Genomic DNA, 23,723 nt, shown 5'->3' on the forward strand with positions numbered 1-23,723 from the left:
TATTGATCCTTGTTTTATTTCTCTTATTAGAATACATTACACATCAAACGAAAATAGGGAAATTATGATAATATCAATAAATATTATTTACTAATCAAGAAGGTTATTAATTCATGTTTAGTTTTATTGATGTTGTAAATTGTATGTACAGTATGTATTATAGTGCAAGCTATCATGAAATCAGTGACACTTTAACACTTTTCTTTAGTTCAATTTGTTAACATGAACTAATAATCTACAGCATTTATTAATCTTAGTTAATATTAATTTCAGTATTTACTAAAAAATAATTAAAATCAAAAGTTGTATTTGTTAACATTAGTTAATGCACTGACTGACATAACATGAACAAACAATTAACAGTTGTATTATTATTATTATCTAAGATTAACAAATACAGTAACAAATGTGTTGCTCTTGGTTAGTTCATGTTAGTTAATACATGAATAATAAACAAATTAACCTTATTGTAAAGTGTTACTATGAAATCAATGATATAAATTCCTTATAAATTTAGAGTTGGACTTAAGATGTAATTTCACTAGATGTATTTCCCCAAGCTAATAACACTTGCTATGGCCTATAGCCTACAAACATAGATATATAATAGTTTACTGTTGTACAAATAATAGTCTATATGTGTGTGAATACTGTAGACTATAACTTGTATATGATCGTTTTGTTTAAACAACATTAACCACATTTTCTTTATTTATTTAATAATACAATTATTACTTTATAACATGCAGTTTCAACACCACCAAATATTAGGTTGTGTCATTATTGTACAGCTCTTGTTTTGATTGTTGATGTTTGTTGTAGGCTTAATTGGAAATGACCAGTTGTAGTCAGGGGCGGTTTCTTCATTAGGGCGATTGTGCGACGCACCACCAAAGTGTGAAAGGGACGGACTTGTTCAATCCCTCACATTAACCACAGAGTTACGCTAGCCGTCACTGTTGTTCTGCCGCTGGATATAGTCCAATCAGCGTCCAGTCACGGTCTGTGGAGCACCGCCTCTTTTTGGGGCGATTTCACTCTGGCCGAGATTAATCCCCCTGAGTGTTCCCATAGACTTCCATCAGTAATGCCTGCGGTCACCCGCGGTTACGAGTCATCCAAAAATATTTGTAATGATATTCGGGTCGCGGTCGGTCGGGCCTAGTTCCTACGTCTATGGCCCAATGACGCTACGATGGGCTGGTACAATTTTTAATTTTATTTTTTTGCGGGCCGAGTTGCAGCCCGTTTAGTTGAAAACGTTGGTCGGGTGCGGGTGGTTTATACGTTGACCCGCGCATCACTGACTTCCATACAAATTATTTATTATTTTCGAACTGCAGGCACTGCGATGCATTCTCCATGTGTTCCGGGAGGGCTCGCACTAACGTGCTTTCGTCATCATACGTATCGTTCACTTGTGCAGCGATTGGTGGGAACAAATACACCTCTATTAATACTCTTTAAACTGTAGTGACACCCAATACATTTCTCAGTGTATAACTTACATTTCACTGACATATTCTCCATTTGTAAATGTTAGAAAATCAAGCAACATGAAGCAACATTAGTCTGAAAGCTAAACTTACATGTACATGAACGATTCCACCGCGTGCATGCGCGCCACACAGACGGAGCGCAATAGAATAGCAGCGCTATAGTTCTGACTAAAATATACATATATTATTGCTAAATATATTTGTTTTTCAATATTTGTTGTTGTTGGTGAACATAAATTATATATGTAGAATGAATTCCTTTTTTATGGCAGCAGTTTTGTTTTTATTTATTTTAAGTTTAGTGAATTTAACTACTTTAAAGGGCATATTGCAGGTTTTTTTTTTTTTCAGAATTAATATATAACCTTGTATGAAAATACCATATGAAGAGTAAATGCATGATTAAAAATTGTTTTGCCAGACATAAGGGCACAAATTTAGTAGAAAACGTGACAGTTTCCTTGACCGTGTTGAAAAAGCGCTTTTTTTTCACCACCGCGTCATATTACGTCAGAATGGGGGAGTCGTTTACCGCGCGCTGCGTTCGCTCAGTGCAGAGTAGGCTGTTGTTATGTTGAAACGGTCGTGATTCAGTGTGTTTTCGGTGGTTATTGTATTTCAATTAATAATTATCGTGATAAATGACTGTGAATTATGGCCTGTCAGAACATCGAGTCCACAGGTTTCCGAACAAGAAAAAGGATGGTGCTCTTCCGTGTTTGTGTGCGTTTTGTGCAGGGTAAGAGACGGACTTCGCTTCTGCGTCTGCTTTGAAAAACGCGGTAGTGTGTAGCGTTCACTATAGACTGCATGATTATAATCCCGGCGATATGATGAGTTAACGTTACGTTATATGATGACGGCGATATGTGCACACTGTCCCGGCTCCTTCATCGGGTCGCCCGGTCCGCCGTCAGCATGTGGGTCGGCCACCGGTGGGAAACATGACGCTCACGGATCCGTCAGAGATCACTTATTGTACATTTGTTTTACAAAATGTGCCTTGTCTTAATTTAATTCATTAACGTATCCTCCATAAACTTGTAATGTCTTGCAAGTCTGCAGCCGACACTTATTATTATTATAATATATTATAATGTTCATTTTCAATCTGTACTCCGAATTTTAATGTTTGTGTTGGCTGTTTCTACATATAAAAATTTTATACAGTAAGAAAGTTGTGATTGTGATTATTTTTTTATTCATTATCACCAAGTGGGGCCATTCAAAACCTTTATAATGTCCCTCTTTCTCTGGAAACTGTCTCCTAATGGCTGACATACACGTGCAGGTAAGGGTCTAAATACTAGCTTTGCTATTGCCTGACATATAATTACAATATTGTGATCTGAGCATATTGTTATACATATCGTCGGCTAACGTGAATACATCTATAAGCTAACACTGTTCTCTCATCGAGACCCGACTCCTGGCCTGTTCTCCTCACACCACAGCTCAATGCGTCTCCTCTGACCGTTGTTTTGTCTAATCCTGGCCTGTCTAGAGTCTCTTGGCTTCATATCAGGCTCATAATTATATGACTGAGGTCTGTCATACGAGTAAACATTTAGGCTACAATTTCCTCAGCGTCCGAACTGTCATTGCGATCCATTGCTTTCCTATTGTTTACTTTGACCGCTCTCCCCCATGCTACGTCAGTTCCGGTTTGGCGGTTTTCAAATGCGGAAGTAAAATTTTCTCACAAAAACGACTCCAGAAGCCTAAATAGCGTTTTATAAGTATATGTTTATATTTAAATCTAGTTCCTACATTATTGTTCTATACATTGGCGCACTGGGTACTCTAACCTGCAATATGCCCTTTAAAAAGCAATATTTTGTTTTTAGATTGTAATGTTACAATGTTAGAATGTAATGTGATTTGGTTATTCACTATGTTTGTTTTCATAGCCTTCATATGAACATTGTTTGTAGGACAGTATTGGCCAGGATGTGAATTTAAGTTTTTTTTCTTAAATTCAAATAGAAAAAATAATTAAATAATGAAATTTTACCATATATTGTTTTTTTACAAATGTTTTTTTACCTGCCTTATGGCATGCTTTAAATGCTGAATTTTCCATGTTAAAGGTTGGGTAGGTAAGAATTGTCTAAAGAACTTTTTTTCAAATTGGCTTAAACTGTCTTTATATACCAGGGGAGAGGCGGGACAGTTGAAACACTTTTCAGATAAACGTCATTTTCTACGATAAGGTTACAGATATATTTTTTGTGTGTGTGTGATCAACAACTCACATATGTGTTCTCTTAGTATCATGTGTTATTCGGTACAAATATAGAATGATTTAAGTAAAAATTGACTTTGATCGGTAGTTGTGCTTTGTTTCAATCGTCCCACCTGAGCGGGAACACAGGGGTGGGACGGATAAAACATAACAGTTTAAACGGCAACTATTCATCTAATGCATGTTTTTATGAACAACACCTGACAAGTAACTTGTGTACATATTGTTACAAACATATTTTGTCATGTATTTTAATTTAAAGGCTCGTTTTAATCATTTTGTTCTATCACCCATTAAACATAGGCGATACGCCTATGCGCATTTTGTGTAATCTTTCTAATAGGCTATTTTGACGAAGACAGACAAATCCGTTTACAATTAATTATCTTACACTTCTTCCTTGAGTCATATCGAGTGTTTACTAGTTGAATAGCCTTAACAGCGGTTTTCCTATGACCAGGTTTAACTGGCAGGAGGCGCTGTTTCATCCGTCCCGACAGCGCATCCCGACAGTTAAACCTGTTTTTCCCTTAAACTAAAAAACTTTGATATTGCACACTTAAGGGTGTCTTACAGTACTAATACACCTGCCGTATTATCATTACAATGGCACATGAAACAATAAATACAACTTGTCAGTCAAAAAAAAGTACCGCACGAAAGAATTCACTTACTGCACTCAAAAACAGCTTTCCGGCTTTAAATCCAAAACGGCATGACGTAAAGAAGAAATGTTTCCGCGGGTCTGGTAGGCATTGCGTGTTATACGTGCTGAAGAAATATGACGTACATGACGTGAGTGGTTTTCAAGAAAATCGCAATGTTTCATCCGTCCCGCATTTCAATCGTCCCGGCTCTCCCCATACATAATTCAAATGTAAGTACTTTGAAAAAGAGAATATAAAAATGGAGTGACTATAGTGTATTTAATCTTCAAAAAACACAGCTCATTAATTCCTACCGGGACGAAACAAGTGATTGGCTTGCGCGACTGTCACTCTCCGTCGCCATGACTACCGCGCGCTCCCGTTTTAAGTGGGAGTGAATGGAATTAATGAGCTGTGTTTATTGAAGATTAAATACACTAGAGTCACTCAGTTTTTATACTCTCTATTTCAGAGTACTTGCATTTTAATTATGTATTGGTATATAAAGACGGTTTAAACAAATTTGAATAAAAGTTTTTTTAGACAATTCTGACCTACCCTACCTTTAAGCAATAATGATACATTATTATAATTGTTAAATGGTTATTCTACAATTAGCCTACATTCAGCCCTGTTAGTTCCGTTTGTTTGCACCCCTTTTTAGCACCAGCGCCACTGGTTGTAGTATTTCATCCTTACTGTAAATTGACATTAGCCTCACTTACGTTTCAAAATACAGCAATTGCTGCTGTTCTGCTAAATGTCCATTTGCGACACCTGGCGGTCATTTCACGACCGACTTTAAAATGCGACTTTTTTTTTTTTTTGCCACAGCGGTAATAGGCATTCTGATTAACTACCAACTGTACATGCAAACATGTCTTTTAATTATTAATTTGGTTTACCAAAGCGGTCAACATTTATTAGATTAAAATGCCCTACATACTGTAGTTCCGGGAAGAAAAGTCGCTGTGACTAAACTTAAATGAACAATAAAAATCAGAAAATGGTTTAGATCAAATAAAATGTATTAGCGGTAGTTATTAGTCTAATTTTTCACATTTGATTAGACTGATCTACAAATTAATGACTAAATAATCATGTGCCATTTAAATTATTTGTCACAAAGCTGCAGATGAGGATATTACATTTTAAATTATGACAGTATTAAATTAAATTAAATTAAAATTCAGAGTACTTATTTATTCTTACGGAGCCTGTTTGATTTAGTTTACTTTATATGTTAAGTAATGCATTAATTATCAAACATGTACTAACATGTAGTTAATGCTTCTGTTATTCATGTATGAATCTTCATGACTCCTGTCGTAGTTAAGGATAGCTCTTCATTGGTTCATTAGTTCATATCTTCACTAATCATGAGTTCATGTTGAAGTAACTATTAATTCAGGTAGTATTACATGATTATTCATGTACTGTTATTGTAACGGGTTACCTTCTCATTTATATATCAGTGTTTCCTGAACTGAGAGACTGAAGAGTTTCATTGTTCTCTACAGGTTGAGGGATTGTGGTGTTACAGAAGAAGGTTGTGCTGCTCTGACTTCAGCTCTGAGATCAAACCCCTCACACCTGAGAGAACTGAGTCTGTCTGGGAATAAAGTAGGAGATGCGGGAGTCAAGCAGCTTTCTGATCTACTGCAGGATCCTCACTGTAAACTGGAGATACTGTGGTAAGATTGTATGAAATATCCCAACAAAGTCCTCTGTTTATGGTAAATAATGATTGCCATACAAAAAAAAGATCTACTGTGAAATTTTCTAATGGGAATGTTGCTTTTATTTTCATTAGATTCTTTCCAATGTGTCGGACATCATTTTACAATATTAATGATTAAACATGACTGGATGATGTAAAGATGTGACAGCCGTGTTCATATACAGAAATGTTGATGATTTTTGGGTAACGTAGACTAACCATGTTCCGTACACTTTTCACCTTTCACCGAACGCCAACGGCCACTCCTCTGTTGCTGAGAGACATACAAGCTTGTGTGAGTGCTCATTCTCAGGGGAAATTCCTATCGGAGGATCTATTCTTTGATTGATGTCTTTTGGACCAATAGTATTTCAGAAAAGTGGGGTTAAGTCCCTCTTCCGCCTGGGTTCAGATGCTCACAGACGCTAACGGTGTTCCGTACAGGCGGCCAACGGTGTTCCGTACAGAGCGCATTTCAGATTTCAACCGCAAAATTATATATAATTGTTGATTTATTAAAGAATGACTATTTTAAATGTTAAAATATTATAAATATAATAATCATAATTGCCCGCAGTCTGTGTTGACAGACGTGCTGCGTGCGTCTCTGCTGCCTGTCTCAGTGCGAGAGTTGCGCCAAGTGGCCATTGTCCGGAATCTACGTTTAAAAATTCCCATTTAAAAGCAGTTATTCAACCAAAGGTAATATATTTCATGATTTTTGATAGCTTAATAAACAATTCATGAGGATTATATTACTGTGAGAAACATTAATCCATTAGAAATATAAATTTTTACCGCTGTAATTGTCTCCCCACCTAAAGCTATTATCTGGGCTGCAGCTTGCCTACCCTCCATTAGGAGGCGCAGTGGGCGCACCTAGCAAACTTACTGAAATCTCTCTGGAACAAACGGCGGGTGATTCTCTTTCTTGGTCAGGGATGAAAGAGGGATAAATGAGGTACACACACATATATAGTTTATTTATAACCTGGAAGTATTTATTCAGCAATCGGCGGGAAAAGGTCATCTGTACGGAACATCGTTGCTGTACGGAACATGGTTAGTCTACGTTACTTGCATAAAAAAAAAATATTCGGTTACATTTTATTTTAAGGTGTCATTGTTACTGTTAAAAATCCCAATTAGTCACTCTACTGGGAGACACGCCCACTTCCTGGAAACTTCCCTCACCTGAGGATAATTACCTTATCAATCAACCTCACTAGTGTGTCTCTCTTTGTGCTGACTGTTTGCTCCTGCTTGCTGCATGTGTTTGCTGCATCTAAGACTTTGTAAGTTTATTTAAACCTTTTGTATTGATATGAATTTGATAACTGTTGATTTGTTTAAAGATTTCCTTTGTTTATGTGAATGTATACTTATTATTATAATTTGTATTAGTAAAGTTAACTTTGTTTGATTGTAGACACCAGCAATATGCAGCAGTTGTAAAGCCATATTAAGGAAATGGGATAATGAAGAAAGCAAATGGCAATAAATCAATTGAGAATTAACTTCTGGACTCATTCCTGTGTTCTAATCGACACACCATTCTGGTAGCACTCATCCTTAATCAGCCAAACACAAAATATTATACAGTTACAGTGTAATTATATATTTAAGTAGTGAGTATTATTAAGCAACGACATGTACTTACTATAGGGTTAGGGTAGCATTACGATTTGGTTGAGGGTTAGTTGCATGTAATTATGCATAATTTACTGTTATTACTATGGTGAGTTCATGTAACAAGGACACTGTTAAATAAAGTGTAATCAAATATTCTTGCAATTTTCATCAAATGGAAACTAACCCGCTCAAGTAGTTTGTAGAAGCGGGTCAGAACCTTAGACTGGACCTGTTAATGGTGCCGTGGATTAAGTGTCTGACTGTGAAGTTCTGCTGATCTGGGGCCTCATTTATAAAACTGTGCTTAGGATCCTTACTAAAAGTGTACGTGCGCCCGAAAGCCAAAAATGGCGTGCGCAAAAAAATATTCAGACTTATAAAACCGTGCGTACGCCAGAACCTGCGCAGGATTCACTTTATAAATCCCAGTCAGCGGAAGATTGTGCGCACATGCGTCTCCTCCCCGAAATAACCATATATGAGCTTACAACGCCTAGTTTTACTATGCATATCCTCATCTGCAAATCATTTGCATATGATTATTCATTCACGTGATAACATGTTTAACGGTACAAGACATTAGGAAAATATGAAATACGGATGTGCCGTCACATTATATTACATTCCACTGGCCAAATAGTATTTTTAATTGATTTATATTTGTAATGGAAACAGATCGACCTTGTTGTGCATTATATTTGCACAATCTGCTATTATCATGATAAGCAATTATCTCTGTAGTTAAAACATTATAACACAGCATGCCAAAGGAAAAGTGTTCAAAAGCATTGCATCTACAACAAATATTTATAGGCTATTTATTAAATATATGTATATTTTAACTTTTCAGTAAATGTCATGTAGTTTAAGTGTTTAACTCCATTAATGAGAATGGCATATTTAATCTAAATGTTTATATCAGAAGTAAAACATAGTTTAAATCATTATTTTATTTAAACTGTTATTGTGAACATGCACTGTAGCCTATTTATGATTAGGACTCATAATGAAGATTTACAGTTTTACTTCATCTGCCGTTAGATATGCGTCAGTTTCACTAAACAGCCCAACGCGCTCGCTGGCGCGGACATTTAAGATGTAGATATTTGCTTCAAGCGATAGGCTTGGTGAGTGAAATTATATTTGTATTATATTTCTGTATATGTATAAATTTATTTCGATTTTCTGTCTAAAAGTGACCAAAAAGACATTTAACTCCAGCTCGACCATCGGTGTCGCCAAACTGCATCGTCTCCAAAACGTTCGTACGCATGGGTCAGAGTTTGCGTGCAGGTGCGCACATTTTCCCGTCAAGTTTGTTTTTATAAATCACAACTTATGCGTCGGAAGTGGCGTACGCCTCTTTCAGGGCCGGTTTTGTGCGTACGCAACGGTTATAAATGAGGCCCCTGAGCTGTAGATCCTGAACTGAGAGACTGAAGAGTGTCATTGTTCTCTACAGGTTGTATGATTGTGGTGTTACAGAAGAAGGTTGTGCTGCTCTGACTTCAGCTCTGAGATCAAACTCCTCACACCTGAGAAAACTGGATCTGACATTTAATAAAGTAGGAGATTCTGGAGTCAAGCAGCTCTCTGATCTACTGCAGGATCCTCACTGTAAACTGGAGAAACTGTGGTAAGATTGGATAAAATGTCTCGTATGATAAATAATGATTGTGTTACAGATCTGCCAGGCTCTCACACCAGCCAATCACAGCGCACTCCCTCACCTATGTGCTAATCACACACACACACACACACACACACACCTCATCATCACCCTCATCACTGACACTATTTAGACATGCACTTCTCCACAGTTCATTGTCCGGTCTCGTTTGTATGAAGAGGATTACTTACCCTGCCTTAGCAACTACTACCTGATATCTCCAGCGGCCCTTCTCCAGTCTCGTCTCCATTCTCCTCCGTGTCTCCAAGTCTAGTGTTGTTCAGTTCCAGCCTTCACTGCATCATCTACCAGTCATCACACCGTCAGAAGAAACACACTATTCACTGCCAGCATCCCGCTCTCCGAAGTATCATTGCACTTACTACCAGCTTTCAGTTCATCCGCTCAGTTGTGTCTCAATAAACTCCCTATTAACTTCAGTCTCCTTCTCTTGAGCCTGCTAACGTGACAGATCGCCATACACAAGATCTACTGTGAAATTTTCTAATGGGAATCTTGCTTTTATTTTCATTAGATTCTTTCCAATCTTTCTGACATCATTTTACAATATTAATGATTAAACATGACTGGATGATGTAAAGATGTGACAGCCGTGTTCATATACAGATATGTTGATGGTTTTTGAGTACTTGCATAAAAAAAAAATATTCAGTTACATTTTAGTTTAAGGTGTCATTATTACAGTGTAATTATATATTTAAGTAGTGAGTATTATTAAGCAACTACATGTACTTACTATAGGATTAGGGTAGGATTAGGATTTGGTTGAGGGTTATTTGCATGTTATTATGCATAATTTACTTTTATTACTATGGGAAGTTCATGTAACATATGTAACAAGGACACTGTTAAAATAAAGTGTTATTGAATATTCTTTCAATTTTTATGATATGGAAACTAACCACCTCATATTATTTATATCAGTGTTTGCTGAACTGAGAGACTGAAGAGTGTCATTGTTCTCTACAGGTTGAGTGGTTGTGGTGTTACAGAAGAAGGTTGTGCTGCTCTGACTTCAGCTCTGAGATCAAACCCCTCACTCCTGAGAGAACTGAGTCTGTCTGGGAATAAACTAAGAGACTCAGATGTGAAGCCGCTCTCTGATCTGGAGAAGGATCCACATTATAAACTGGAGACGCTTCGGTGAGTACTGATGATTAAAACTGTTCATATTTTAATTGAAAGTTAATTTTGTTTCTTCTTAGTTTACTTTCCTTGTGATGGAGAATTACACACTATAAACGTGTTTAATAAGAGTTTGTGCATTTAGTTTATATCAACAATTAAATATCTTCAAGTTTCTTTTTATTTCAAACAATTCAATATTTTGCTTTTATCGTTGTCTTTTTATCCCTTATTGATGTACTTTGAGAGATTGTCAATTGCAATAAAAGATAATGGTGAATATTGATCACTAGTTTCTTTATCATAAATAAAACTGAGCCAGTGACACAGAAAGAGGACAGTCATACAGGATTATAGAGAAGGGTCAAGGGTCATCATTCATGGGGACTTAGAAGCCAAATCAAAATCTGAATGTTTAAAAACAGCTTTAACAATCATGTATGACCGTGTAATATTACAATCTCTCACTTATTCATCTAAGTAGTTTCTTTTAGTTGTTCTAAAGTGGATATTGCAATAATGTCACACACATTTGACTGTCTGTGTTTTACTGACAGGTTTTAGATGTTAGTCTGGCCTTCTCTGGATCAGCTGATGGAGAATAAAAATCAACCACACACACACACACACACACACACACACACACACACACACACTTGTGTTTGTGTAACTTTACAGAATGATCCAATCCTTCATCCAAAGTAAAACCAGGAAATCTTCAATCAGATGAACTGGATAATATTCTGAATGATCCAATCTGACCTCTGACCTGTAATTCCTGAATCATAATCATACACTGGTCACTCGTTGGTCAGAGGAGAACTGAGAGACTGAGTCTGGTTTCTGCCGAGGTTTTCTTCTCCATTCTGTCACTGATGGAGTTTGAGTTCCTGCCACTGTCGACTCTGACTTGCTCAGTTGGAGACACTTAATATTCAACAATATTATTGATCTGCTGCATTGACTCCATTATATGAGAACTGAACTGAGCTGGACGATGACATCACGGTTGTCTCCAGAGCGGCTATATATATATATATATATATATATATATATATATATATATATATATATATATATAAATGAACTAAAGTAATAACTTTTTTACAGCAGAAATGAATCAACACTGAACTTAATCTGGACTATGACAGTATTTTCTTCTAGATCTGCTGCAGGAACAAACTCTATGCATTATTTTCCTGTTATCACTGTAAATCTGCTTTGAAAACATCTCTATTGTAAAAGGCGCTATATAAATAAAGGTGACTTTCTACAGAAGTGACATTTATACTGCAAACGCTCTACTACAAGCATCTCCATATATAATATTTATCTAATTACTTAGAGTAATTCATCCCACCAAACATATTCAAATGCTTTCGATCATAGTAACATTCACAATTAAATCATCTATTGCATTTTTTTTTTTAAAGTAATGATACATCACCACTTTTAAATGTAATATTAAAATCTAATTTTTACATTTGAATTCATAATCTATTGACACCTTTCAGTAATAAAATGGTTAATCATGTTTTCATTTTCATTTAGAGTTGCAGAAAATACATTCCATAATCTATTGCCAACTCCACATTAAATCTTCTATATGAATGATAAACTGTATTCTATTATAAGTCGATTCACAGTCAGAGATTAAACTCAGAGTCCAGCTGTGTGTCCATGTAGAGTGACTGTTCTGGACAAACCAGTGAAATCACTGATCTGAGGAACAGCATTGAGACATATTTATTAGCGTTTACAATCTCCTGCTCCAGCAATATATGACACAGAGGAGGAGTTCACCTGAGAAGGAGAAGGAAGAGTTTCCAGCTTCATTGAGACAAAATAAGGGACACACACACACACACACACACGACCCAAAAACCTGTCTTTCCCTTGATATAGTCCACTCTGTCGTCTGCTGGTGTTCTCCCCCCTAGAGCTAGTAGTGGTGGGCAGGTCGAGGCTTTGTGAAACACTGGAACAGTTGAAGCAAATGTGCCGTATTGTGTCGAGGCTTCGCAACATTCTGACACCCGTCTCCACGGTGACCCCTAGTGGCCACTTGCAGGTGTTGATCTGTAACAGTTTTGACAATGAGCCATTTCAAAATTAGTTTCATTTTTTATTTTTAATGTGTGAAGTTTTGATGAATGATGAAATCACTTACGGCGTTGGCAGAAAGATGTTTCTTGCTCTGATTAATTACAACTCTCTCCATGTGCTCGAGTCCAAGAGGGATTGGGTAATGATGTGAACTATATTTCCTTAATTTGTGGTCACATGATTACTTTTTTTTATTGTTGCCTAGATACAAGTGGTGGCTCAATTTACCCACAGGCTTGACTTAATGATAAGGTCACTTTGGCTTTTTGTTCACCAAAGAAACAAACAAGCGGGTTTGTTTGTTAATATTTTCAGGTGTTTCAAAAATTACATAAATGGTGAAATCATAATTCAACAATTTAGCTTCCGAACAGATTAACTGTAAATAAACGACATCATGCAATGTACTATACATTTAGTTAATTTGGTAAACCTAATGAAGTAGTGAATTGTGATCGCCAATGAAAATGAACTAAAAACATGCATGAATATCAGATGTTCACAGCCGTTTTACTGTACTTACTTACACCAAAGATAAAATCATATTGCACATGTGTCATACTCATAACAAATGAATCCGGATGCAGAATAAAAGAGAACGGAGACGAAGGCAGTTTTCAAATATTATATTAATCTTTATTTCAGTTTTGACAAAATACCCATAAAATCCAAAGCTCCTGCCTTTACAAAAATATGTCTTCTACAAATGTCCTCGGGTGTTTTCAGGGGAGCGAGCGAATAAAACACAGTGTAGAGTATGCGCTAACATGACTAGCTTTAAAGCCTCGCTCTCCTCCTGCTAGTGTTCGCGAGGTCATCAGAGTCGATAGCAGCGTCCGGTTCACCATCCCACGCTTCTTAAATTAATCAACTTAAATTAGCATTCCACAAATATACAGTAACAACATGATTGTTTTCCATTAACAACAAATAAGGTAGAACTAATGTACAGATGTTGAAGCTGTTTCAAGAGCCGCCAACAAAAAGCTTGATTATAAGATGACACACACACACACACACAAAATGTCTTTTTGGTCCCACAGACATTAATAGTAAGAATACAAAAGCAGCTCAGCACGAGAGAAGGCAACGGAGTTCCTTAAAGCCAGTGTACATGTAGATGAAGATCTTTATCTTCTGACTCCAAAGTGCAATTGAGCGTACGAAGAGGAACCTGGACGGGGAATAATCAAGAGTTTCACGTCACATGACATCAGTCATTCAGTGCAGGTCCATTCACATCAATAAAATCACATCTAGCAATATTACCGTATTTTCCGGACTCTAAGTTTTTTCATAGTTTGGCTGGTCCTGTGACTTATAGTCAGGTGCGACTTCTATATAAAAATTAATTCATACTTAATTCATGAATGAAAAAAAATACATGAATCAATATTATAATGAAACAATCTCTAACATGACTTAAGATAACTATTATAAGTTACAAAAGTGTTTTTACAGGTTACAACATTGTAGTGTTTTTAGTAAGCAGCACTAAATGTGTAATCCATTATCTTGTTTACCTGCACAACATTCCTTTGAAGGAGAACACCACATTTTTGGCTGAGAACTTCAGAATGAGGCTGTGGAAACACTCGATTCCAGAGGTGTGGTATTCTGGACTAATTTTGTGCATGTCTTTGAGAAGACGTGGTGACAACAAAATTGCTGTGAATTTTTCACATGCTGCTGTGCCTAAACAAAATATATAAAAGTTGTTAATACAACAGTTGATGACAGTGTGGCCAGAATGCTTTTAATTCTATCACGTTAACACAATACATTTCTCAATACGGTTTTATAATTTGGATTAAGTTTGACTTTTTGCAATGGTGATGTTGGAGATAGTTCAATATAAATCTAGAGAGTAACGTGACTACAAAATAAAATACATTAGCATTACAGCTTATCTGTACTTACTTGGTTTAAGCCAGTGTCTTGTCTGATCACCAACCAGAGGCTCGTGGAGACAAGAAGGAAACAGGGTGTTTTCGTGGCTGTGGATGTTCTGAATGTGGTTTGCTACAGAGATCCACTTGGCCACTACCTCCTCCCCAGATGTTGATGTGGTCGCAGACCAATAAAGGTGATTGACCACACTCTTTCTCCACAGCCCCACGTCCAGCAGTCCCTCACCCTTACTAAGGGCATCCATTTTTTTACCAAGCCCTGAACACAAAGAATAATAAAAACAATTAAGGTGGTGGACTAACATTCAGTATAGGCTATATGATAAAAATCAGTTTGCGACAAATCAACCTTTTTGTGGCATCTTAAAAAGTTCACTTTCTGCAAACTTCCCGTATAATTGTATACCACTTTAACTGACAATTTTTCTTTTAGAAATACTGGTTCTGTTTTCGTTCAATTGAAAATACTAATTTTTTCCCATATGCCAAGGGTCGAAGAAGTGTATAATGTCCTTTTTTTGCTCCCTCATAAACTTCTGTACGCCTGTGTGACGGTCAGTCACCAAAGACTGGACGACAACACCTCTTTCCCCGAGAAGAGACAGGCTTCTTTCAAATCCCTCCTTCTCCATCCGTTGGCTGTTTCCAACTTCATTGCTCTGCAAACACAAACAAATACTTTAGATCAATGCATAGTATATAGTAATTCACATAACAAAATGTTTTCATTGTGTAGTTGTTTACCTGGACAAATTGGATGTCTATGACCCTATTGGCTTTGAGGTCCATCATGGTGTAGCTGCCATATTTTGCTGAATGTCCTACAATTTAGTTATTTGCACTTCAGTCAACAAAGCCTGACAGCAGTCTATATTATATAATTAATGAGTTATTTATTACCAGGTGAATCAACTCTCATGTCCCCACCAAGAGTCACAGCCCACACAGCAATGGTATTTTCAATAATGTCATCCTGCTCAATCTTCCACTGCCAGTTTATGGTTGGGATAAGGAGCTTGGCCTGATGCTTGTGGAAGCACGGCTCAGAGATCCCCTGGATTTTGAAGGCATCCAAGAACTATAAAAAAAAAAAAAATCCTCATGTAATGTCCTGAGGGGTGTGCAAACATGACAGCGCTATGTTATTATCTCTCACCTTCGATATCTGGCAAAATGATGAGCCGGTGAACAGAACAGCTGCACAGAGCTGTAGGTTTCCCGCCGCTGGTATATTGTTTACCATTGGCTGGCTCGACCAATCACTGGAGCACTCGCAGTAATCACAGTGCTGTTTGACACGGAGAAGTGTCCCAATGGTTGTTTGTGAAACAACTAAACTCCGGGTGCAGACAGGGCATCTTCATAAACAATGTACTTAGTCACTTTGTGGGGTAGTACTTCATTGGAGACTCTGTAAAAGTAAAAACAAATTTAAATAAAAGCATAAATAATCATAATTTGGTTTATGTAATGTGTATGTATCAGCGCGTATTCACAAAATAGTGGTGTAAACACAAAACCTCTGTGTGTGTCCTTTAAAAAAATAGCCAAACTAAAACTACATTTGATTTGGAGTGCCTTCTGCACTGTTTTGCACTTTTTACTGTCTATGACATGGCACTACTGTAAATAAACTTTTATACTTTAAGCATTTTCTTTAGTTGACGTATAACAGGAGAAACTCGAAAAATTTGAATATCATGCAAAAGTAAAAGGTGAAAACTAATATATTATATAGACTAATTACATGCAAAGTGAGATATTACAAGGCTTTATTTTTTATCATTTTGATGATTATGGCTTACAGCTTTATGAAAACCTTTTCACAAAATTCTAATTTTGAATTTGGGGTTTCATAAGCTGTAATCCATAATATTTAAACATTAGGGCTAGTTAAAGTCTCTGCAGCTAGTGTACTTGAATTTTATTTATCTGCAACATTATGTTGTATAATTACAGTTTTGCACAATAAATGTTCTCAAAACTACATACACCGTTTCTTCCTTTCTTTAAAAAAAAATACATTTAGCAGTTGTTTGGCTTTCCTTAGGGCCTGTGATATATATATATCGTGATATATATCGTTATCGCAAGAGGCTGCAATGTATATCACAATATGGATTTTAGGCCATATCGCCCATCCCTAATGACAAACCAATAAAAACAAGTAATGGCTAAATTAGAACTGTAAAATATAACTGAAAAACCTAACGGGACTAAACGCATTACCTTGTACAGTTCATGGTGCTCTCACTTCCATCTTGATGGCAGCTGGAGTCATCAGTGGACACCTCACATCTTTTCCTCTTTATTGGTGTAGAGGTTGCCCCGACACACTCTGTGAAAGGCTCCATCAGTGTGCCTGTGTCACACGACACACTCCTGTTAGGCATTCTGGCCTGGGTGGCTGCACAAATTAAGAATAGATTTATTATCAATAAGCAGCGAAAATACAAAACAAAATTATATAATCTTCACTATATGATGAAACATACAAACGCTCTATAGTATTCAAAAATCACCCTGCTTCTCCTCATGGGCGTCACGTTAGCCTGCACACCTGCAGATCTGGAGCTGACTGGTTCAGTCTGGCACCCAATTTCTCTGGTCATTGTATGCTAAAAAGACAATAATAATTGTTACAATTAGTCTTATATTCAGTAATTTTGAGGTCATATTTTCCAGGATTATTATTACTATTACGTTCAGTATATTTTGATGCTATGTGGGGAAAAAAATCAGCAAAACACGCCGGCGCATTTGTCGATACCAGAGGGTTAACTTTAGCCTAATAGGAAGGAACATAAATTGTGATTAAACATATATGCTCACTCACATCATGACGCCGCTGCGGTGCTGGAGTCCGTGCGGGAAGAGCAGCGTTTGGCACTGCGTCGCTTTTCAGCGCGAGCTGTGTGGAGAAGCCCATCTCCACCTCCATTGCGTTGGAGAAGCAATCCCGCGTAAAATGCAGATTGCACACTCGAGCGATAGGCGGGAACTCACGGTCTTCCAGGCCAAGTGCATGCAACCACTGGCGCCTAATTTCCAGGTCTGGTGGAAAGTTATGCAGTCCAGCAGTGCTGTTGCAACCAGCAACACTACACCTACGTACCATCCTAACCACTATACTAAATACAGATAAAGCTAATGCTAAAAATCTACGCTATCCTAACTGATGCGATACTATGCTACTAACTAACTATGCTTCTAACAATACTAACAACACTAACAACTATGCTAATTAACTACCTAGGCTACACAAAATAATCTAAATAACTATATAAATGCTATGCTAACTAGATGCTAAAATACGCTATCCTGATCGTTTTCAATACTCGTAATTCCAATTTCCAACTCCTGACTCGCTACAGTGGTTTTGACGGAACCAGATGCTTTTATACCAGCGGCTGCCAAGGGCGTGGCAGAGTACCGTCACAGAGTACCCCTACGTCACAGAGTACCCCTACGTCACAGAGTACCCCTACGTCACAGAGTACCCCTACGTCACAGAGTACCGTCACAGAGTACCCCTACGTCACAGAGTACCCCTACGTCACAGAGTACCCCTACGTCACAGAGTACCGTCACAGAGTACCCTACGTCACAGAGTACCTCTACGTCACAGAGTACCCCTACGTCACAGAGTACCTCTACGTCACAGAGTACCCCTACGTCACAGAGTACCCCTACGTCACAGAGTACCCCTACTTCAGGAGATTTCGTTTAGCCTGAAGAGGGCAGAACTCATATGTTTTTACACCATATATTTGAAAATGAAAACACTTTATACTCAAATGTTAAAAAAAGTACTCGAATCAATGAACAGCATTTATGAAACTCCATTCGTACAGATCATTCACTAAAAATAGTTGGTTTAGTGTTTAGTTACCCTTTAATATTCTCATTTTGTATAATTACATACGTGTCAATCCATCTGTATAAATTAAAATGGCTCTGGGATGTACAGAATTAACTCCCTTAAATCACTAGCCGCGTTTCCACCGTCGGGCCAGGGCCGGGCCGTGCTAGTGCGTGTCAGGGCCAGTCGCGTTTCCACTGTCACTTCCGGGGCTTGACTCGGGGCCAACGGCCAAGATTTCTGGCCCGTCGAATACCTTGGGCCAAAGCGGGCCAGCTTGGGCTAGAGGGCTAGAGGAGTGATTACGAACAGAGTTTATGGGAGACGGGAGCGCCGGATGATTCTGCCAGCATTAAAGACTATTAAAATAATTTAACTCACTTTGTCTTCGGTTTGTGATCCGATGTGGATTCTTCCACCGTATAAGGTGGAAATATTGATACGCAATGCAAAAGACTGCGCGCTAATCATTACCATAGTAAACAGTGAACGCTTGAAGATACACATAGTAAAAAAACAGGGACCGCTTGAAGAAATTAGACCAATCATAAAGGCTATCACAATTATGTTTTTATTTTATCTGTCAGTAGCCTACATCTCGTCTCTTTATACCGGACTATCGTAAAATAAAGCAACTTTTTTTTCTTGTTTCTCTGACTGAAAATATAACTGTAGCCTAACGTTACTGGGAGTCGAGAGAGTGCTAAAGCTCCTCAGGTCGTATTTTTGCTGGCATATATTTGTAGAAATTATCATTCTTTCTAAATGTGATATAAATATGTCCTGTAACTACCAAATAAACAGAAACAGACGCTAAGTGTGTCCGCTTTCTTTTGTGAAATAGACCTAGCGGTATAGCCTAATTTATTTCTGTGTGACTTATGTACAATTTTGACATAAATTAATTCATTATGATCAATGTATCACTTTTTATTGTAAACCTGTGGTAAAACATTGATACTTGGGTTTTAAATATTCAAGTAAACAACAAAAATGCCAGCAAACGGTCGCTTTTATCATGTTTGTTTTGCGATGCACGCTGTTTCCAGTGATTTCTTTCTGATTAGTTTTCTGATAAAACTCGTATTTGTTGGTGAAATGATGGGTTAGTGTGACGTTATTCCAGAGAGGTGTGTTACGGGCGTGTTTTAGTGAAGCGCTGTGGAGCTGCTGGCCCGACAGTGGAAACGCAGGCCCGGTGCTACTGGCCCGAGGCTATTAGCCCGGCACGGCCTGTTTAAAGCCCTGGCTCGCACTGGCCCGACAGTGGACACGCGGCTACTGTGTATATAGAACTTGATGTGCTACTTAAATGATTTCTGCATTATTTTTTATTAATTTAATGTTGTTTTTATTAACATTTTTCTTCAAATGGGTAAATAATTCAATTCAATTCAATTCAAGTTTATTTGTATAGCGCTTTTCACAATACATATTGTTTCAAAGCAGCTTTACAGAAAATGCATTTCAAAAATATACACACAAAATACAGTTAGTTAATCATAAAATTTAGGGCATAACATATTGCCGGCGTTGGGTCGTCTCTTCACAGGCGTCGAGTCGTCTCATCACAGGCGTTGGGGCATCTGAAGTCTCCATGAGAGGCTGGATACGTAACTGGAGCTGACGAACTCTATTTGAGTTATAGGGACAGGCGTCCCGAGATAACAACAAAAAAGGCAGATGGGAAATAATTAGCGTAGCTGCTGTTCATAATATGAATGCTTTTGATCTGATTTAACTGTAGTATAAAAGGTATGAGATGCATCATGTGAATGCTTGGCTAAAGAGAAGCGTCTTTAATCTAGTTTTAAACTGGGAGAGCGAGTCTGAGCCTCGGACAATATCAGGAAGGCTATTCCAGAGTTTAGGAGCTAGATGTGAAAACGCCCTCCCTCCTTTAGTGGACTTAGATATCCTAGGTACGACCAGAAGCCTCGAATTTAGCGATCTTAAAGAGCGCGATGGATTATATGGCGATAGAAGATCTCTTAAATACACAGGAGCTAAACCATTTAGGGCTTTATAGGTCAGTAACAATACTTTGTAATTGATACGGAACTGAATAGGTAACCAGTGTAGAGATGATAAAATTGGTGTTATATGATCATATTTTCTTGACCTAGTAAGAACTCTAGCGGCTGCATTTTGGACTAACTGTAGCTTGTTTACGGAGGATGCAGGACAACCAGCTAATAGAGCATTACAGTAATCTAGTCTCGAGGTCATGAATGCATGAACTAACTTTTCTGCATCAGAAACTGATAGCATATTACGTAGCTTAGCAATGTCTCTAAGGTGGAAAAAGGCTGTTCTTGTGACATTTGAAATATGATTTTCAAAAGACAAGTTGCGGTCTAGTATAACACCCAGGTCTTTTACTGTAGAGGATAAAGTAACAGGACGTCCTTCTAGATTAAGGTTGTATTGTAAGAGGTTTTGTGGGCAGTTTTTTGGACCAATCAGTAATACCTCCGTTTTATCTGAATTTAATAGAAGAAAATTACACGTCATCCAATATTTTATATCTTTAACACACTCTGTCATTTCAGATAATTTAGTGTTATCATCTGGTCGTGATGAAATATATAATTGAGTGTCATCAGCATAACAGTGGAAACTTATTCCATGTTTTCTTATAATATTACCAAGTGGCAGCATATAAATTGAGAATAGCAGAGGGCCTAACACAGATCCTTGCGGCACTCCATAATTTACTGACGTTATCTTTGATTTTTCCCCATTTAAATGGACAAAATGGTAACGGTCTGATAGGTACGATCTAAACCAGCTTAATGCCTGTCCCTGTACACCAGTGTAATTTTGAAGTCGATCTAAGAGTATTTTATGATCTATAGTGTCAAACGCAGCACTAAGATCGAGTAAAACTAGTATTGAGATACAGCCTTGGTCAGAAGCTAAAAGTAAATCATTTGTAATTTTAACCAGCGCAGTTTCTGTGCTATGATGTGGCCTGAATCCTGACTGAAATTTTTCATAGATATCGTTTTCTTGCAAGAAAGAGCACAGATGGGTCTGTAATTTGCTAGGTTATTTGGATCTAATTGTGGTTTCTTAATAAGAGGTTTTATAACTGCCAGCTTGAATGTTTTTGGAACATGTCCTAAAGATAGAGACGAGTTAATAATATTGAGAAGAGGCTCTTCCACTACAAGTAACACTTCTTTCAGTAGTTTACTGGGTATTGGATCTAATAAACATGTTGTTGGTTTAGATGCAGTGATAAGTTTATTTAGCTCTTCCTGTCCTATAGTTGTAAAGCACTGTAGTTGTTCTTGAGGGGCGATAATTGAGGCTGAATCATAAGACGCTGTCAAAGATTGTACATTTACAATTGTGTTTCTGATGCTTTCTATTTTCTCAGTGAAGAAATTCATGAAATCATTACTATTAAGATGTAACGGAATATTTTGTTCAGGTGATGTCTGTTTATTTGTTAATCTAGCCACAGTGTTAAATAAAAACCTTGGATTGTTTTGGTTATTTTCTATTAGTTTGCGGAGATGCTCAGCCCTGGCTGCTTTTAGAGGCTTTTTATAACGTGACATACTGTCTTTCCACGCGATTCTAAAGACCTCTAAATTTGTTTGTTTCCATTTGCGCTCTAAGTTACGAGTTTCTCTCTTCATAACATGCGTAGCACTGTTGTACCATGGTGCTTTAGTTTTCTCTCTAACCTTTTTTAATCTAATTGGTGCAACAGTTTCTAATGTACTAGAGAAAATGGTGCTCATACTGCTAGTCATTTCCTCTAGTTCATCTGTTTGTTTGGGTTCACTGAGGAGCGGAGATAGATCAGGTAAGCTATTCAAGAATCTATCTATAGTGGTTGGAAGGATTGTTCTGCCTGGTCGATAACGCGGCGCAACATGACACATTTCAGCCGTACGGAGTATGCAAGTTACCATGTAATTATCAGTGACATCATCACTTTGCGGTATAATATCTATATCGGTTGGATCGGTTCCATATGATATAATTAAATCTAGAGTATGATTAAGACGATGAGTGGGACCACTAACGTTTTGCTTGACCCCAAAGGAGTTTAATAAATCTGTAAACGCAGCTCCTAACGCATCATTTGTGTTATCAACGTGTATGTTGAAATCTCCCACAATTATTGCCTTATCGAGATTGACCAATAGATCTGAGAGAAAATCTGCAAACTCTTTTAGGAAATCAGCGTAAGGCCCTGGCGGTCTATATACAGTAGCCAAGGCTAGAGATAATAGGGATTTCTTTCTTACATCTAGGAGCGCCGCATTTAGAACAAGTACTTCAAACAAATTAAACCTGTGGCCTGTTTTCTGAGTAACATTAAGAATATCTCTATAGATTGTTGCAACACCGCCGCCACGACCAATCAGACGGGGCTCATGCTTATAACCGTATCCTGGTTGAGTGGACTCATTAAGACCGAAATAATCATTTGGTTTAAGCCAGGTTTCAGTAAGGCAGAGTACATCGAAGCTATTATCAGTGACCATTTCATTTACAATAACCGCCTTAGGTGTAAGCGATCTAATGTTTAGAAGACCTAGCTTTAGAAATTGTTTTTGTTCACTAATATTGAGATTTTCTGGTTTAATCACAATTAGATTTTTCTTAGATCCTACAGTAGATTTGTTGTTTGGCCTCACTAAACGAGGAATAGACACAGTTTCTATATAGTGTTCTACACTGGTACTTATATCAATTAATTTGGGACAGCAAAGAATGTGATTTGGACTTTGACTTACTAGTCATATGGTGTGTAACGTCTTTGAGATGTTGTCCGACAGAACAGCCGCTCCGATTCTGCTGGGGTGCAGGCCATCAGCGCGGAAGAGCCTAGATCGCTCCCAAAACAGATTCCAATTATTTACAAAGAGCAGTCTCTGTTCATTACACCATGACATCAACCATTCATTTAGTGCAAACAATCTACTGAACCTTTCTTGTCCTTGTCGGTACGTGGGAAACGGTCCAGACACGACGATCTTTGCTTCAGGAGATGTTCTGCGTACCGTCTCGATCAGGCTCCTGTAGTCCCTCTTCAGAACCTCCGTCTGCCGCAGCCTGATGTCGTTCCCCCCCGCGTGCAGCACGACAGCTCCGACGCGCTCGTCACCGTTCAGGATCTCGGGGACCTGCGCAGCGACATCGAGAACACGAGCACCAGGAAAGCAGTGAGTGCGCACCATACCTTTACCTGAGGTAGTGCGGACATGCCGGACCATGGAACTGCCGATGATCACAGCGTCGTCGCGTTCCGTCTCGCGAAGAG

The 23,723-nt window shown here is 37.8% G+C and overlaps 1 protein-coding gene across 1 annotated transcript in view; it reads left to right on the forward strand.

Moving 5' to 3' along the window:
- Nucleotides 1-23,723, forward strand: part of LOC306987185 (uncharacterized protein) — a 142,491-nt gene that overhangs the window by 17,240 nt on the left and 101,528 nt on the right. Inside the window, exons 11-13 of the mRNA XM_079591256.1 lie at nucleotides 5,912-6,085; nucleotides 9,206-9,379; nucleotides 10,403-10,576. Of these exons, the coding sequence (XP_079447382.1) occupies nucleotides 5,912-6,085; nucleotides 9,206-9,379; nucleotides 10,403-10,576 (522 nt within the window). The remainder of the gene's footprint in view (nucleotides 1-5,911; nucleotides 6,086-9,205; nucleotides 9,380-10,402; nucleotides 10,577-23,723) is intronic.

The sequence above is a fragment of the Phoxinus phoxinus genome (genome assembly GCF_949152265.1).
Source record: "Phoxinus phoxinus genome assembly, chromosome: 19".
Lineage (NCBI taxonomy): Eukaryota > Metazoa > Chordata > Actinopteri > Cypriniformes > Leuciscidae > Phoxinus > Phoxinus phoxinus.